The sequence below is a fragment of the Eriocheir sinensis genome, chromosome 21, assembly GCF_024679095.1.
Source record: "Eriocheir sinensis breed Jianghai 21 chromosome 21, ASM2467909v1, whole genome shotgun sequence".
Classification (NCBI taxonomy): domain Eukaryota; kingdom Metazoa; phylum Arthropoda; class Malacostraca; order Decapoda; family Varunidae; genus Eriocheir; species Eriocheir sinensis.
This window is the reverse complement of record NC_066529.1, coordinates 8,282,076-8,300,432: the sequence shown is the minus strand read 5'-3', so window position 1 is coordinate 8,300,432 and position 18,357 is coordinate 8,282,076. Positions and strand designations below refer to the sequence as shown.

At 43.4% G+C, this 18,357-nt stretch overlaps 1 protein-coding gene and 2 long non-coding RNA genes across 5 annotated transcripts in view; 1 reads left to right on the top strand and 2 right to left on the bottom strand.

The window, feature by feature from the left end:
- The window catches only part of LOC127001607 (uncharacterized), a 19,579-nt gene extending 8,787 nt beyond the window's left edge, over positions 1-10,792 (top strand). Inside the window, exons 1-4 of one of the 2 annotated variants that reach the window (XR_007755357.1) lie at positions 4,650-4,713; positions 9,227-9,398; positions 9,585-10,369; positions 10,510-10,792. This is a non-coding gene — a long non-coding RNA (uncharacterized LOC127001607). Of the gene's footprint in view, positions 1-4,649; positions 4,714-9,226; positions 9,399-9,584; positions 10,370-10,509 lie in introns of those variants that run through there. The other variant, XR_007755356.1, reaches the window with a different exon arrangement.
- On the bottom strand, positions 383-7,790 carry LOC127001605 (uncharacterized). Of its 2 annotated transcripts, none has more exons than XM_050866411.1 (11): positions 7,550-7,790; positions 3,848-4,052; positions 3,088-3,222; positions 2,828-2,985; positions 2,397-2,533; positions 2,131-2,301; positions 1,666-1,854; positions 1,435-1,557; positions 1,221-1,311; positions 863-1,065; positions 383-609 (listed from the first exon to the last, which is right to left on the bottom strand). In XM_050866411.1, the coding sequence occupies exons 1-11, from the start codon at positions 7,551-7,553 to the stop codon at positions 544-546; spliced, it is 1,482 nt and encodes a 493-aa protein (XP_050722368.1). In that variant the 5' UTR covers positions 7,554-7,790; the 3' UTR covers positions 383-543. The 2 variants fall into 2 exon arrangements, with proteins under 2 accessions (XP_050722368.1, XP_050722367.1); XM_050866410.1 differs by lacking the exon at positions 7,550-7,790 and adding an exon at positions 4,636-4,654.
- LOC127001608 (uncharacterized) lies at positions 10,790-18,357 on the bottom strand. The gene is made up of 2 exons (XR_007755358.1): positions 18,215-18,357; positions 10,790-11,170 (listed from the first exon to the last, which is right to left on the bottom strand). It is a non-coding gene; the product is annotated as an uncharacterized LOC127001608 (long non-coding RNA).

Below are 18,357 nucleotides of genomic sequence, written 5' to 3'. Positions count from 1 at the left end.
TTTTTTTTTCATCCCGGCTCGTTCTGTCCGAGTGTGTGTGTGTGTGTGTGTGTGTGTGTGTGTGTGTGTGTGTGTGTGTGTGTGTGTGTGTGTCATTCACTCACGGTATGGTTACGTACTAGAGTCATGATATGAGTGTGTACGTTTGTGTGTGTTTGAGATGCGATAATTGCAACATCCGGGGACCCTTTACCACTTTAAGGCACACTTATGTCATGTCTGGTAGCGCAGGACAAGGGATTATATGCACGGGGCGTTAAACCTTGTGGCAGAGACAAGAGCACAAAACAGTGCATGAAGAAAAAAAGTTAAATTATAGTGTCATCCAGCGGCTCCCCTGAGTTGACGGGTGACAAATGGGAGTCGATGATAAAACATGTCAGGCGTATCATATATTTATTTTCTCTTCGCATAATATAAAGCACAAGCACCAGGCTGGTCACACCACGGCCCTAAGCTACAACATAACCATAAGTATGATAATAATTGATGATAACTGTGTAAAGATGTAATGATGGCTCCTTCTGCAGGGCTCGGGCGACTTCACTGGGGCGGCCGGCGCGCGGTGAAGGCACACCAGGTCAGTTGGCGCTCGCGGCTCCACCGGATCTGCAGGTAAGACACTATTAGGGAAAGGGAACACGATGTAGTCCTGACATCACTGCGGTCTTCACTACAGCTGGGATAGTTCAGCCGTGGTGGCGCTGCTGACTCGAATTCCTCGGGTGGGATTAATGATGACCAACTACAAAATGATCGGTGTGTCTTTACCTATCCAAGTGGACCAACAGTCTTTAGTTGGGCTCATGTAGTAGTGGAGGTTGAGTGTGTGTGTGTGTGTGTGTGTCGCTACTCTACTCACCTTGTCGGCCCAGAGGTTAGAGATGGTGTCATACTGCTCCTCCGAAAAGTCCCTGATGAAAGCCTCTTTGGCGGCGGTGAAGGCGTTCAGCTCCCGCCCGTGCACGTCGATGGCCTCCCCGCGCAGGTCCTGGGCCAGCACGTCCGTGAAGCCCGCCTGTCTCAGCCCCGCCTCGTAGGTCGCCATGGAGGAGAGGGACAGGCCTGCAGAACACGCCAAGACTCAGGGGGACGCTCACATGCGCTACCTCGTTGTTGGTGTGTTTTTAAGGCTCATTTTAATGATTTCTTATGTCATTTATAAAAGAGAGCAAGGAATGTCGGTCCAAGTGTTTTAACACTGTTGTACGCAAACTCACGGCTGGCGTATTGGAGGAAGTCTTTGGCAGGTGGGGCGGTGCCATAGCAGAAGTCAGTGATGAAGAGCGCCCCGCCGGGCCGGAGCCACCTCTGTGGACACCAAAGCTCGTCAGTTATTTTCTTAGTGTTGGCCTAGTAGGTTATTCAAGTACAACACAAATCTTAAGACCCGAGGGCGATGAGGGCGACTAGGGTACGATGGTGAACACTTACGAAGAGCTTCTTGAAGAGCTTGTCCTTATCATCGATGTACAGGATGCTGTCACGGCTGTAAATGGCATCGTAAGATTCATCTTCGTACGCCACCGTCAGGATGTCACTTATTTCAAACTGCAGCTGTGAGGAAGAGTAGAGGGAAGTTGTTGGAACATTGTTCATATTACGTATTGAGGTTCTTATCTTAAGAATGACAAGCATCAAGAGGGAGGTGGTTTCGAAACTTACCCTTTTCTTGAGGTCCGGCTCCAGCTTGCCCTGGCGCTCGATGGCGATGTGGATCATGTTGCTGGAGAGATCAACGCCGTGCACGTGGAGGCCGTACTGCCTGGCGAGGTAGAGCGCCGAGCCGCCCGTCCCGCAACCCACGTCAAGCACCCGCTGGCCCGGCGTCAGCCCCAACCGGGCACAGAAATCCTGCGCCAACACATGCACGTGAGGGAGACGTCTCAGGCTGACTCGTTACGTGTGATTCACGTCAGAAATAGCACAGCAAATTGTAAGATGAGAAAGGGATTTGTTAAGTTACAGGAGCATCAGAAGATTTTGTAATGCGGTACGAGGAGTGCCGAGGAGGCAGATCTCCACACTGACGAATTGTTGACTCACAAGCTCAAAAATAGCGAACTGATAGATATTTCCAGGAATAAATTTAAAGCAAACCCCTTTTAAGGTGTGAGCTGAGAGCCTCACCCTGGTGGTGAACTCTCCTCCTGTGGAGAGCCAGTTGTGTCCATAAATTCTCTCTTTGGCCCTGATGGAGTCCACGGTGTCACGCAACTCGAGGTACTGCCCCAGCTGGTCCAGCTCCTCGCCCTCCACCTTCTTAGCCAGGAAGCACATCTGATTTGGGTTGCCGTGGTACTGTTAAAGGCGGGGTGTGGCGTTAGTAGTGATGGCACTGCGGGCAGCCTTGCTTTCTGGCTCAGTACGAGTCTGCGTCTCGCCCTTCCACTCACCTGAATGTAGGTGAGGATGCTCTTCCCGCGGATGATCTTATAGCCAGCATTGTCGACGGAAGGGATTTGGTGCAGCATCTGGCAGTAATCGATGGGCGTGCGATACAAAGTCGGGTTATCGCCTCTCTTCATGTTGCCTGAGGGGAAAATAAAGTATTACTTTATGAAAGGAAAAGAGATTTATTGTTTTGGTTTGCATGAAGAAGTAGTAGTAACAGTAGTAGTAGTAGTAGTAGTAGTAGTAGTAGGAGGAGGAGGAGGAGGAAGGAAGGACATGAAGGTCGACTTAAGAGATGCTCACACAGGCGAACCCACAGTGTCCCGGGCTTCGAGGGGGACACGGCGCCGAGGACTATGCATGTGAAGAGCTCGATGAGAGAGAAAGAAAGAAAATATGGGTACACAAGCGACGGGTACGCAGGCTCACTGACCTGACTGGTGGTAGCAAGACTCCCTCAAGAAGAAGTGGCCGTTGGGCTTGAGCCACTTGATCACTCTGCGGAAAACGCCGGACGTCTCCTCGTCGCTGAGGTACATGAAGAGCCAGTTGCTGAAGACCATGTCGAAGGATTCAGCGGGGAACTCCAGCCTGAGGGAGAGACAAGAAGTGTATCGGTCGAGGGAGAGAGAGACCTGCCTGTACCTATTATTATGACTGTTCGGTACTCTATCGTGACACTTATCCACTTACTTAGTCGCGTCGGCACACTTGAAGTCCACGTTGCCGAAGTGTTCGTTGTCTTCGCGGTTCTTCTCGATGTACTGCTCCATGAAGTCCACGGCCGTCACGTGACCTGCCACCGTCGCCAGTTTGGAGGTGAATCTCCTGAAGGATCAGTCACAGGGAGATGCATCATGGTTCTTAAGATATGCGGAGTCACTCGTTGGAAAAAAAAAAAAAAGTTACGCCAGCATATTTAACCCGGTAGCTTCGGGGAACATGTATCTTAAAGGCCCCTTTAAGCGAATTAATGAGAAAAAATCATCACTCACACAAACCATTTCATAATATATAGTATCAATGCATTTGTGATCAGTTTGTGCATCATCTATTTGGGGGGTTTATATCATGGTAAAAATTTGGCCCATCCCTGGTACTACACGGTAAAGCCACAATTTGGCCCGTCGCTGTTACCGGGTTAAACGTCGTATGACTATTTATTAACAATTGTATGGATAGTTTTCCTCTTTACTGCCATTTTTGGAACGTAGTTAGTTTGAAGTGTTGGATTTTCACAGCCAAGTCGACATATTACAAATTCAGTCGTAAAAAGTATATAAAAAATCTACGAAACCAACTAACCACGCTTTGAAAATCGGGTCGAGAGAGACAAATCAGCCACATTGTTGTTAGTAAAGACTAGTAGGACGCTTGAAAGATCAGATGTTTGTGTGTGTGTGTGTGTGTGTGTGTGTGTGTGTGTGTGTGTGTGTGTCGGAGAGATGCTCACCCGATGCCGGCGCCGAGTTCGAGGACCCGTTTGCCTTGGTAGTTTGGCAGGTAGGAAAAAATCTCGTTCTGGTCGTTTTCGTGCAGGTAGACCGCGTCGTTGGAGAGCATCATGGACTCCAGCGAAGGGCGGTACACCTGCCAGTAATTCTTCATCTTGTTGCGGACATCCTCACCGTCGCCCTTGTTGTGGCTGACGAAGCGTGCTGTGGTGGAAGGAAGGAAGGGATGCGCGTCAGCTACTGAGAAAAGTGCCATAAGTAGACAGATTCTGTGCCGAGCTCTGCACAAACACATGAAGGCTGACGGTGTTTAATGTTGGAAATGTAAAAGTGTGTGCATACTTAACAAAACATCTATTATTTCGCTTCATATTTTATTACGTGCCCATTATAATATCAACCAGGTAACTGCGGGGATCATGTTTCTTAAAGGCCCCTCTAGAAAAAATCATCGCTCTCGCCAAGCACTTCATAATATATATCAACGCATTTGTGATCAGTTTATGCATCATCTATTTTGGGGGTTTATATCACGGCAAAAATGTGGCCCATCACTGGTACACGGTAAAGCCACAAATTTGGCCCGTCGCTGGTACACGGTAAAGCCACAAATTTGGCCCGTCGCTGGTACACGGTAAAGCCACAAATTTGGCCCGTCGCTTCTACCGGGTTAAGTGAAGTGTATTTTAGTCTGTGTGCAATTTGAGGCAGCAAGATGAAATTAATCCAAGAAAGAGATAAGCCTTTGCTGCATTAATCTCGAAGTTGATTCATGAACAGCGCCAACCCATCAGTGGTGAAGAGACGGTCAGCACAGCGTTCCCGATAAGGTGCACTGGGGACGACGGCTGCGCATCGACCCGGGGTAAGTCATTGCAATGGGATAGTGGGCTCGGTGGTGGCGCTCCCCGGCCTCGGCGCCTTAGAAGACAAGCGTACGGAACAGTGATTACATTAACCGACCCCGAGTGTCTGATAATCGTGCCAGAGTTAAAGGTGAAGGTTGTACCCCCTCCCCCCCATCCCCGCTCCCCAGGTGACGGCATCGGTTCATTTTTCCATCATTCGATTCGGTATCTCCTCCCTCTTCCCCGAGATCATTATCAGCGTGCCGCGGCGTCACTGCACTTTATCGCCACAAGACGCTACCTTGCCGCGGACAGGAAATTATCATATCTATGCGAGGAGCGGCTGATGACACGCGTCTGGAGAAGAGTCCAGCGTGCACCTCGACAACAGGTGATTGGCGGACCCGCTCACGCCACTGATCCCTCCTGTCCCTCCCTGCCCTCACCGCCTCCCTAGAATCCGTGGTTATGTAATGTTACCTCCTTATTGTGGTGACTTAGCCGTCAGATAACGCAACCTGACTCAGCGACGGCTACCTGTGACTTCTTCATTGATCGTGGATTGGGGAAATGGCGCCTCAGTGTGGTGAGTGCGTCGCAGGCAGAGCAGCAGACAGAGGTTGTCAGTCAGGCCCTGTAGTTCGTCTGGCCACCGTGTCCCACTGATCATAGTCCACCCCTCCCCCCTCTCTCCCCCGTCCTCCCAGAATATTGATAGAGACGCTGAGTGCAGGAACCTACGAATCCTCAAAAGATGATGACGGTGACCAGCGCTTGAGTAGTGTTGCGCTCTTTGAACTGTTACGGAGACGCCAAACATTTTATCAAAGCTTCAGCGTCTCTTGTTCTTGCCCAACATGTACCTCCATAAGTAACACGCTCACCCTACAATTATATTAACTGATCAGCCCTCTTCCCTCCACCTCTCTTTCCCACTCCATTGTCTTATCACTAACTCTCACCCTCAACTACTTTTAGCCCCACATCCATTCCTTCTTCTCTTCTTACTCTACCTCTCTCAGAATGCGCACCTTGAATGTAAAAATGAACAAGTTAGAGATAAACGAAAACAGAGGTATCTCGCGAGGAAGCAAGCCAACGAGAGAGAGAGAGAGAGAGAGAGAGAGAGAGAGAGAGAGAGAGAGAGAGAGAGAGAGAGAGACCGGTAATGTATACAAAACAGAACAATGGATAGATACTAATGGGGCGGCGACGACCCATCTGTTATGCCTACCTTCCCTTCTTCGGTCGCTCGGTCAGGAGGGAGCACACCACGCTTTCGCTTTATGTTGCCATAGCCGGAGATTACAAGGCCGCTGCATTGTCGAGGAGGAGACAGAAGCATTCTACTCGATCACGTGTGGTCTTAATCATAGTAGTTACGAAGCGCTGAGAGGTTATTAAATTCGATGGCTGCTTTTTTAATGCAGTAAGGGAAGCACCTCAAGGGCAAAAACACAAACAGTAATTAAATAGAAAGTCCGCTAGACGTTGCTGCTGAGGTAAAAGGAGATAAAAATGTGAAAGGAATACCCACCATAAACAGCTCAATAAAAGAGAAACCGTTATGCATCACCTGGTTGCACTGGTGGAGCAAGACACGATAACACCGCCACCTCATGGAAGATATTACCGGGCCGTGGAAATGTCAGGAGATAAGGTTACACGTCAGATGGGCTGCTGAAGAGGCGCTCGCGAATCCGTGTAAATTTCCAGACTGCGTTACTGTTTCTTCCTCTTCTATTTCCTCATGAGTGTTGAGTGACATGTTTGTTGCTCTCTCTCTCTCTCTCTCTCTCTCTCTCTCTCTCTCTCTCTCTCTCTCTCTCTCTCTGTATATATATATATATATATATATATATATATTCTATCTGGGTTTACCATCCCTACTTTACTACTTGTGATAGTGTCGTAACATTATAGTTGATCCACGGTGATACCAAGACGGTTTTCATTGTTGTTGAGAGAGAGAGAGAGAGAGAGAGAGAGAGAGAGAGAGAGAGAGATAATTCCTTGGTCAGCGATACTCAGATGCTGACGTGGTGTGTGTTGGATACTCTTCAGCAGCATGGCGGCTGCTGCTGCTTTTTTTTTTCTTTCGCTGCTTGGTCAGTCAAGGAAAAATTCATGTTTTTTTCTGTTGCTGTTGTTGTTAGTTAGTTAGTTAGTTAGTGTAGTTAGTTAGTTTTGGAATGTATGCCAAAATGTCGTGGTGCATCAAAATACAGGCCCGTAATTTTGGGAGATCTTTTTTGGGGCTGGTGGGTATCATAGGTTCATGAGGTGGGGAGTTGGGAGAGAGAAGCAAGCATGCGCAGGTGGGTAATTAAAAAAAAAAAAAAAAAACACATAAGGGCATTTTGAGGCCGATATTGAAAATACTTGGGGGGGGGCTGTAGCCCCCCTTGCTCCCCCCAGGAAATTACGGTCCTGATTTACATTCAAACTCCTTCGTGAGTCAGATCTAAGATTGTGTTAACTGGTCAGGCTTTAGCCTGGATTTACTGAATGCTTTGAAGTGTTCACAGTTTTATCTCCTCGTGAATACAGCGAAGCTAGGGAAGAAGAGATGCCGACACCTTGTACTGGGGCTGAAATTTGTGATGGTTAGTCGGCAGACCTTCCCTAAATTTCTTCCATGGAGTTAAAAAGCATAGCTGCATCTCCGACATCCACACCAAAAACCTCCATACACGTTTACTCCTTGGTCTCCATCACCTTCACACACATGTCTAAACCAAATCAGGGAGACCAAAGCCTCGGTAGCAAAAATTAAGTCAAGCTAAGATGACCACCAAAGTAAACACTGTCGTAAATTTTGTGAAGCAACTAGGCTGAAGGGAGTGTTCTTACCCATTGCTGTAACGGCGTTTTATCCACAGACAGCCCGAACAGACACTTCAGCTCTGGGAAGGGGGAGGGTCCCGCTGTTTACTTCCCAAAGGCTAACTGACGAAGGAAGGTAGTTTGGTGTTTGTGGAGATGAGAAGGAAGCTCGCAAGTCGTGAGAGTGAGGTGCCCGCAGCGGCGTACTGTTTCTTAAATGCTCTGCGTGGTTGCCACCCGCCTGGAAGCGTTAGGCATCTGGTGCCTCCCCGCGCTGGCACGCCAGACCTTGGCCAGACACTCTTCGGTCGTGGAGTAACTGGGCGTGATATCGATGCGATGCCACTCTCTCTCTCTCTCTCTCTCTCTCTCTCGACCGCCGCTTCCTTCACTGTATAATATTCGCTCAAGAAAAAATCTAGTCTTGGTGACCATTTATTTAATGTAATTTCAGGTAGGTTGAGAGAGAATTATATATATATATATATATATATATATATATATATATATATATATATATATATATATATATATATATATATATAATCATCATTTTCAGCCTGTACCATTCCACTGATGGAGATAGGCATCTCCCAATGGAAAATTAGTTCATGTCCTGCTTATATTGTTCTCTTGTTTCTAGTTTCGGTGTAAACCTTCCGTAAAATTCTTAATTTCATAACACCGTCTGCAGAATGGTCTTTCCTTGTGTCTTTTTTTTACATCATTTATTTCCCAGTCCATTACTATTTACACGTCTGCTATACTCTCGCCTACACATGTCCTGATAATTGCCACTTCTTAAATATAATTGTCTTCATGTTACCTATTTGTTTTATCTTATCCAGTAGTAGTTTCTCTTATCCATTGCAGCGACACACATCTATCTCTCCATCACTTTAGTCTCAAAACTATGATGGCCACATATCTAGAAACAACGCCTCACTCACACCTCTGGAGTATGTAGGCCTTGTGTGTGTGTGTGTGGGGTGGGGGTGGGGGTGGGGGGGGGCAGTTCTTAAGAGGTTCGCTTTCTCGTGATTCTTTCGTCTGCTTAACCACACTTGTTTTCCAATCACGTCGTTTCCTCTCATTCAATAATTATTCGAGTATTATTTAACCTGTTCCACTTATTTAATAATTACTCAAGATGGAGGCTGCTTGATCCCATCCTGTCTTATTTATACGTGATTTTCATCCGCGGCAAAGGAGATTAATTATGTTGGCTACTTATATACGTATCTATGTCTCACAAGGGGTAATTTCCTCTCTTACTATCTTATTCACACTCACCCACGTACTTGTTCTTTAATCTCCTCGTTTACAATTATTGTCTACTCTAATTTAATTCATCAATGTGTGCTCTTTCCTCCCAGCACGGTTAGGGATACTTGTAAATTTGGGTTGTTTTCGTTTGCTTTTGTTGTTTTCATTGTTTTCCGTTTCCTTTTGGCCTCCATGCAGCCTTAACATTGTAGTGATTGCCCCGTCTTCTTCCTCTAACCTCCTGTCCCATTCCTCTTTGCCCATGACTGTCACTACTTAAGATATTAACGATCTATCTTTTAATTAACTGCGACAAACGATTAGAGATACCTTGTTCGTGTACTTGAGGCCCATTCAGTAGTTGGTTGATAAAATAAATAACTTCACTTTTGCAGTTGACATACATATAAAGAGTAAAAATGTATATATTTTCTACAGCAACAGTTTCCTTCAAAATGTGTGGGAAGTAAAGAGAGTGGATGCAAGAGATAATAAGACGTGGGTAGGAGGCGAACTCGGCGATCGAAGTTCCGAAGCGTGTGCCAAGTCGAGGTTTCGTCTAGCCCTCGATGTGAAGGTGGGTCTCACTCTCTCCTCGTCCTCCGTGAAGGTAAGATTCGTTTTTGCTCGTGTTATAATTGTGACGTTAATACTAGTAGGTGTACAATGTCTTGTTAATAATTTCGATCATGTGTATGTTTTCTTAGTGTTGGTAGGTAGTTGTACTTGCCTAAATTTTGTGAAATTATAGGGAATGGTATAGAACTGGTACCTTTCAATGTTCGTCTCTTAACAGCTCCGAGCACGCGGCGGCCAGGTTGGAGTAACAAGCAAGGCAGCCCAGGCTAGTGGATGTAGCGACTAGATGTGGGATGATGGGGATGACACGTTTTCTTGACTGAAGGTTATATCAACAAGTTTGTGCTGATACTTCAATTAACTGCTTGTGCTCGAGATTTGTTACCGGTCCGGAGATTATCCATTTTTGGGTTAGTAAGGTCTACTTATCGATATATTGGGCAGTAGTGGTGGGTGGCGGCAAGTCCATAGCTTGTTCAAAAGGAGGGCGAATTGGCGGTTTTGGTTTCGGATGTGAAGGCATGGGAAAGGTAATCGCATGGGGGGCGCGTATGCAGATATGCGAATGCTAAACTGGGAAATATTACTCCTTTGTTTAAACAGTGGTTCTCCAAAGCAGTTTCGGTGCCTTAGTCTGCACTGTAGTCAAAACTTCCGGTAGGTAGATAACCTGCGTACGGGCAAGCTGGAGTCTTGGGACGTGTCCCGCGGTGTTGCGAATGAGTGATAGGCATGGTGAAGGTTAAACATTTACGCAGGTTCGAAAATGATGTGTTCATGTGACTATTTATTATGCATGTGTTCGGTCTGTATGCCATATGATGCACGCAGATTTGCTTCTTTTAAACTTTGCATTATGGTAGTAAGAGGGGGGTTAATGATTGGGGAATAAGTAAACACTTCCCACCTAGTCTGTATATAGGTGATTGCGTCACCCGCCCCGCTAGATGCTCCGTCGCGTGGAAAGCACGGAGGGTGCTCACAAATAAGCTTCCACTTGAGGTTGGTGTTTCGTTTTGGTTACCGTGATGCATTTTTTTGTGTAAATACTCCATAAAGCAACGTGATCTGAAATATCAATGTGGCGATTTATATTTTCAACCTTCCCTTAAACTTTTTGTTAATTTTGACATTTCCTACAGGTTGTGATAGTCACCGGCGGCTGACTTGGACGTTCCATCCCTGCCGGCACCCTGATCAAGATATCCCTCTGTTGCATGTATGAAGAGAACGTAGTGTGTCAGACTCTTTGATTAAGCAGGGTTGCGAGATTAAGTAGCTTCGTCGTTTTAAGTCCGTGGACTACTTAACTTTATTTTTATTTTTTTTAATATTCCTGGGCTTGAAGAACCTGTAATGATTTCTCCGGAGACTTTGCAAGGTATCCTAATACAATGGTTTAACGTGAAATAAAAGTCCATGTGAGGTTGCGGTTTTATGACTACCCTGTTACATGCACACTATAGAAAATTGCAGATTCATCAGGTACTGGTGCAGTGGTAAGCGTTCAGGGCTGGTTGGGTGTTGGGCACCAGACACTACGGGATGAGCCATATATAAAGCACAATGAGATATTAAAGAACCCGGATAAGACTGGTCTTGGCTGGCGGAAGACCTACACTCTAATCCCTTACTTTAATATGGTTCTTCATTATTAAATCTTAACCCTGCTTCATATGGCTCATCCCACAACAGGCACGAGCACCCATCACTTCAGCGGACAGATATCCTCCAGGGTTGGATCATCGAGGGTCAGGCAGCGTAGTTGTGGGCATCACTTCTGTCCGGATGCAGGAGCAGCAGCTGGGAAAAAAAAAAACCGCTTCGACAATGATAACCGCAACATAAATAACCGAATAAATAACAAAAAATCCAAATATTTGCATGCAGATTTTTGTTTTTTAATGACCTGGAAACTAGGAGCAACACACACACGGCAGATATGTCACCAGCAATTTCAACCTCTATTCCATTGTCATTCTTCCTCACATCCTCTCCATCTCCTCCTTTTCCTCTTACTTCTCTCTACATCCATTCTCCCAAAAATAACACGCTTTAATCCTCTTCTACTTGCCCCCTCTCCTTTTTCCCCTTCTTACACCACACAAATATCTATCCCACCTCCACCCCTTCCTTTTTTTTTCACCCTCCCCAACCAATAACCACAAGCATACCATTTCCTCTCCCAACTAATCTCCTAACTCACTCCCATTCCCCTTCTATCTTCCCAAAAATAACACGCTTTAATCCTCTTCTACTTGCCCCCTCTCCTTTTTCCCCTTCTTACACCACACAAATATCTATCCCACCTCCACCCCTTCCTTTTTTTTTCACCCTCCCCAACCAATAACCACAAGCATACCATTTCCTCTCCCAACTAATCTCCTAACTCACTCCCATTCCCCTTCTATCTACTCCCCTCTTCCTCCCTTTTATCTTACTCTTCTCCTCACTTGCAAATATAGCATTGCCTTACCCCCTTGTCCTCCCTCTTTACCTCCTCCTCCTCCTCCTCACTAACAATATAGCATCCCCTTCAACACTTCTCATCACTCTCTACCTCCTCCTTTTCTTTCTCTTCCTCTTTTTCACTCACTCCTCCTCACCTATTTCACCCCTTTCACCCTCTCTTTCTCTATTTCTTTCTTCTCTTAATTATTCAAACCCAATAATAAACTTTTCCTATCCCCCTGCTGCTACTACTACTACTTAATCTTACTGTCATGCACAGCCAACTAAAAATTGTTAGAAAATAATAGAAAACGAAAGTTGACCAAACGACTCTTGGTCAAGGATAGTATAAGAGTAGAGGATGGATGAACAGCGGGAGACACTTGGAGGTTGCGCCAGTGCTTCCCTCTGGCGGACGTGGATATGTTTATAGAAAACGTTTTATGATTTATGGTAGACTTCAGTATTTTTTATGCCTTGTTTATTAGCCCTCCTGACACTTCAACGCACCCACATTTATAAATCTTATGTTAATTAAAGTAAGTGTCATGTATATAATTTTATTAATATCTTCTTAAACAATGATTACAATGTGAAAACAAATAAATGGCAAGACATATCATTCAGTACTTAAATAAAATATAATAGAAAAAATCAAAGAAGTAATACTATCCATTCTATGAGTAAACAAGCAAACATGGTCATGACATAAATGCCTATATACTGTTAAAAAAAATAATAACGAAAGAAAAGTATAAAAAAGAAATACATGGCCTTATTTCCTAAGTTTCATATAATACAAATGTTATAGGTTAATGTTGAATACTGGTAAATTGCACAAAATAAAAGAAAGAATGGAAATGAAAGAATTAATACTATGTAACCTATCAGAGTAAAAAGCAAGCGTGGTCAACACATACATGCCTATATATAGTAAAAAAATAATATAAAAAAACCCCACTAACTTGAAAGAAAATTAGACAAAATAATTACATGAAGTTTCATATATATGCGAATGTTATAGGTCTATGTTGAATACTGGTAAGCTGGACAGCCAGATTTTAAGACATTTAGCAGTACATGTACAGCTATGCAGGTATGGGACAGCAAAATAACAGTGGTTCTCAAAATTGGTGCTATGTAAGGGACCATAATCTGAGGATATGTACTCACCAAAGGCAAATTACAGCATCTTTGTTAATTTCTAGAACATATTTAGTAAAATGACATGATCTGCTTGAGTGTAAAAGGTTGAGGCCTGTGGACAATCATTATGGCCATTGGTTATCCTTGGAGGTGGGTGGGCCATGGACAAGTATATTGTATGAAAATGGGCAACGAGCACAGTAAGTTTGGGAACCACTGCTACATAACAACAATGTATAAGGGCACAATATGAATGTTTCTTACTATTACTAGAAATATGAACTAAGACATTTCACAAAGTTAGTAAAAACTGTTCTTACATAAGTAGTGAAACAAAATAAATGCAGATTATGATTATATGGTAAAGATGGATATTAATATATTTTGCAGTGTTTCGCAGAACACAGAAATTTGTAAATCATGGGATTGTTATTAATGACAGTATATTAATATTTACATATGTCTTAAACTAGGAGTTATAGGTAACATGAAAAGGTAATGGAAGAAAAAAGAAATCATAATGAAAAGAAATTTAAATGATTGAATTTGAAGCTTTCAGCCTTAACAATATTTAATGCATAACCTTTATTACTTTCCTATTCTTTTTGCTAGATTTACGTACTTTTTCTTTGTTCTTCCATTTTAAATTAGAGAAAATCTTAAGCCTTATATATATGAGGTAAATGGTGCTGACTAGCTGAGTGGAGCACAACTGCAGAGGCGTTATAAATGTATGATTACTTAATCGTGACAGCAAGTTCTTTGATACATTTGTGCTCAACATGGCTCTTTCAATTGAATTTCTTGCAATGTACTCTACTTCTTTGAAATGCTGCAAACAGGTGGCTGACGGTATAGTAAGTCCCCCAAATGGGGACTCAGAGTTATTCTCTGCTTTCAAATGACAAAAAAGTTTGTTAATGTTATCTGAATCCTGTTTGGTATCAAGCAAATGCTCCCTATGTAAATATTAATATACTGTCATTAATAACAATCCCATGATTTACAAATTTCTGTGTTCTGCGAAACACTGCAAAATATATTAATATCCATCTTTTACCATATAATCATAATCTGCATTTAATTTGTTACTCAAATTATGTAAGAACAGTTTTTACTAACTTTGTGAAATGTCTTAGTTCATATTTCTAGTAATAGTAAGAAACATTCATAATCTGCCCTTATACATTGTTGTTATGTAGCAGTGGTTCCCAAACTTACTGTGCTCGTTGCCCATTTTTCATACAATATACTTGTCCATGGCCCACCACCCACCTCCAAGGATAACCAATGGCCATAATGATTGTCCACAGGCCTCAACCTTTTACACTCAAGCAGATCATGTCATTTTACTAAATATGTTCTAGAAATTAACAAAGATGCTGTAATTTGCCTTTGGTGAGTACATATCCTCAGATTATGGTCCCTTACATAGCACCAATTTTGAGAACCACTGTTATTTTGCTGTCCCATACCTGCATAGCTGTACATGTACTGCTAAATGTCTTAAAATCTGGCTGTCCAGCTTACCAGTATTCAACATAGACCTATAACATTCGCATATATATGAAACTTCATGTAATTATTTTGTCTAATTTTCTTTCAAGTTAGTGGTTTTTTTTATTATTTTTTTTACTATATATAGGCATGTATGTGTTGACCACGCTTGCTTTTTACTCTCATAGGTTACATAGTATTAATTCTTTCATTTCCATTCTTTCTTTTATTTTGTGCAACTTACCAGTATTCAACATTAACCTATAACATTTGTATTATATGAAACTTAGGAAATAAGACCATGTATTTCTTTTTTATACTTTTCTTTCGTTATTATTTTTTTAACAGTATATAGGCATTTATGTCATGACCATGTTTGCTTGTTTACTCATAGAATGGATAGTATTACTTCTTTGATTTTTTCTATTATATTTTATTTAAGTACTGAATGATATGTCTTGCCATTTATTTGTTTTCACATTGTAATCATTGTTTAAGAAGATATTAATAAAATTATATACATGACACTTACTTTAATTAACATAAGATTTATAAATGTGGGTGCGTTGAAGTGTCAGGAGGGCTAATAAACAAGGCATAAAAAATACTGAAGTCTACCATAAATCATAAAACGTTTTCTATAAACATATCCACGTCCGCCAGAGGGAAGCACTGGCGCAACCTCCAAGTGTCTCCCGCTGTTCATCCATCCTCTACCTTGGAGTAGACTGAGCAAGGAACCGCCGGTGCTGCCATCTAACAGAGGCATATCGCCACACACTTCATCGCGATATGTACCGCATTGTTCATCCATCCTCTACTCTTATACTATCCTTGCTCTTGGTTCGTGTCAAAAGTGGATTTTTTTTTTTGTGAATATGTGAATGCAGAAGTAGCAAGGGATAGACAGACGCAAAAAAAGAAAAGTTGATCTTTCGGAAAACACATGTTCTCGCCCTCAATATCCACTTCTTCCTCAGCCTTTTTCGACCTCTTAACTCGCAGGACTGACTCATTAATTGGCGAAAAACCCAGGGCTAACAATCTGTGAGGACACACACACACACGCAGAATCTACAAGTGAAATAGGTGGTTTGCGTGCCAGTGGCAGATTTGGGGCCCCCCAACATGCAGATACCTGCTTGTCCTTGTCCTTCAACTTGAATATGCACGGCGTCACAAACACCCGTAAAAACATTCTACCATGCGAATACACGCCAGGAAAGCCTACAGACACAAGGCCGTAATTTCTGAAGGGGCTAGGGGGGTTATAGCTCCCCAATGTTTTCTTTATTAGCCTCAAAATGACTCCAAAAGTGCTTATTAAAAAAAATCCCCACACCTGCGCATGTTCGCTTCCCTCGCCATCCCGCCCTACTCATGAACCAGTGATGCCTCTAGCCCCCCCGAAAAATCTGCCAAAATTACGGGCCTGAGACAGTGTAATGGGACTGTTACTGCTGACCTAACCTAGTTGTCCCTCACCCCCTACCTCCTGTAAAGTGGTGGGCTGGTTTGGCCCAATCCAGCCACGGAGAAGGCTACATCAGCCATAAACCTTAAACGGCTGGTAATTATGACTGGTAATGATACGAAGAGTAGCTGCAAAATGTTCTCCATAAAGATAAGGTGTGATTAAAAGTTAAATTAGCTTATTTGCAGCAATGTAACAACTGTATTTATCCGAATAAATTATAATACACCAGTACCTCCACCACTACTAATTATAATGTTATAGCAATTAAAACACAAAGATCATTAACCAAACTACTAATGCTAATACTATATATATCATCGTTATCGCTACTTACATCACTACCACTATGCCTATCACTGTGCCAGACATATCACCACCGCCACCACCATCGAAACGATCACTATGCTAACATGTAGGCTTCCTGGCAATTTGAAAAAACAAAAAAAAAACCAAAAAGCTGAATGAGTAATGAACTTATGACCTTAACTGTTCCCCTATGAGAAAATATTTATGAATGAATAAGTTAAGTTTATTTGTATAAGGAGAGAATATGCATCATCAGATCACGTTAACAATTGTTGGTAAAAAACAAAAAAACAAAAAAACGAGTTAAGATCTCAATATTGTTAGGCCATGAAAAATGTCAATACCACGATAACAAACGCCATTGTGAAACCAACTCCTTCCCTTAGTAACATCACTACCAACACCCCTCACCATATAACATCACCACCCCCACTCCCATTCCCTCTACACCACCCCCTCCCCATCCTCTCTGCATTAACAGCCACTACAACCCCTATCCTCATATCACAAACTTTATTCCCCCCCATTATGTGTCGCGGGGTAATGGGTCTCATCCACCACAGTCTCATGGGCCAATGGGACGGAGATGAGCACCGAGGCCACGCGCAGCTATAGCATTACCTCACCCCGCATCTCAACCATTACTACCCCCCCCCACCCCCATAAGACCCATCACCAGTTTTATTCACCATTACCACCGATGCAAACCTATTCCTGTCACTACCACAACCCCCATCACCTCCTCTGTCAAGTTGTTAACCCCCACCTGCACCACCATTATCGTCACCAACACCCAAAGAAACTGTCGATTGTAAAAATAAAAAAAAATTAAAAAAAATGTCAGAAGGCAGATAAAAATGTGGTAAATCTTAGGAAAAGCGGCTCCTAGCGGGTGCGCATTTAGGGCATGGTGTGGTGGTAATTACAACATTTCTAGCACGTACGACGGGGTTTTGACAAGCGGACAGGCGTGTTATATCACAAGGGGTGTATTTTTCCGCGCGGGCTCTTCCCTTTCTTCACCCCGGAGCTCGCAGTCTCATCGCCCATCGACTTGGAAGAAATCGTGAGGCCAGCGCGGAAAAATACACCCTTGTGACTTAAACGCGCCTGTCCGCTTGTCAAAACCCCGACGTGCTAGAAATGTTGTAATTACCACCACACCATGTCCTAAATGCGCACCCGCTAGGAACCGCTATTCCTAAGATTTACCAAAAATGTCAACATGTTTATACTACTACACGAGTCGACAAAAAAAAAAAAAAAAAAAAAAAAAAAAAAAACCCCCAGGCGTGTGTTGGGTGCGGTGGTAGATAAAAATTTCAACTTATTAAAATCTCGGAAACAAGTCGACGAAAAATGAGGATTAAATCACCCCCAGGAGTGAGTTGGGTGCGATTCTAGATAAAAATGTCAACTTATTCAAATCTCGGAAACAAGTCGACGAAAAAATAAAATAAAATTGTTGGGTGTAATTCTAGATAACATCATTACTTTTTGTCACTTCACGTAATCGAATGTAGGCTTACTTTAGTGAGGATTAAAATTACCCCACCCCCAGGAGTGAGTTGGGTGCAATTCTAGTTAAAAATGTCAACTTAAGTCAAATCTCAGACACGAGTCCCGACGGGAAAAAAAACTGAGTTGGGTGTAATTCTAGATAAACATCATTACTTTTGCTGTCACTTCACATAATCGAAGTTAGGCTTGTTATAGTGAAGACCAGCTACTCCACTCCCCTCCACGTGAATATCCGCCCCGCCCAGGAAGAAAGACCGCCCCAAAGCTGTTCAGGGGACCCATAACGAAAGGAAGACAATTTTAAAGGATATTTCACTGATGCGTCCATGTTTTGAATCCTCCACCCGCCCACGTGCACCTTTCGGGTTGTGGAATGTTCGTACTGACTTGCCACATCGTAAAAGTTCCATGCAAGTGTAAGGAAAGACAATGAACTCAGGACGACTCACCTGCATCTCGCCCTCCCTCAGGTATTCCGCCATGCTCTGGGTCTGGGGCTGGGCAGGCGGCGGGCGGCGGGAAACTCAAACATCAACCTTTCTTGTCTTACTTTTCTTATCTTTCTTTCCCTTTTCATTCAGTTCCCTTTCCA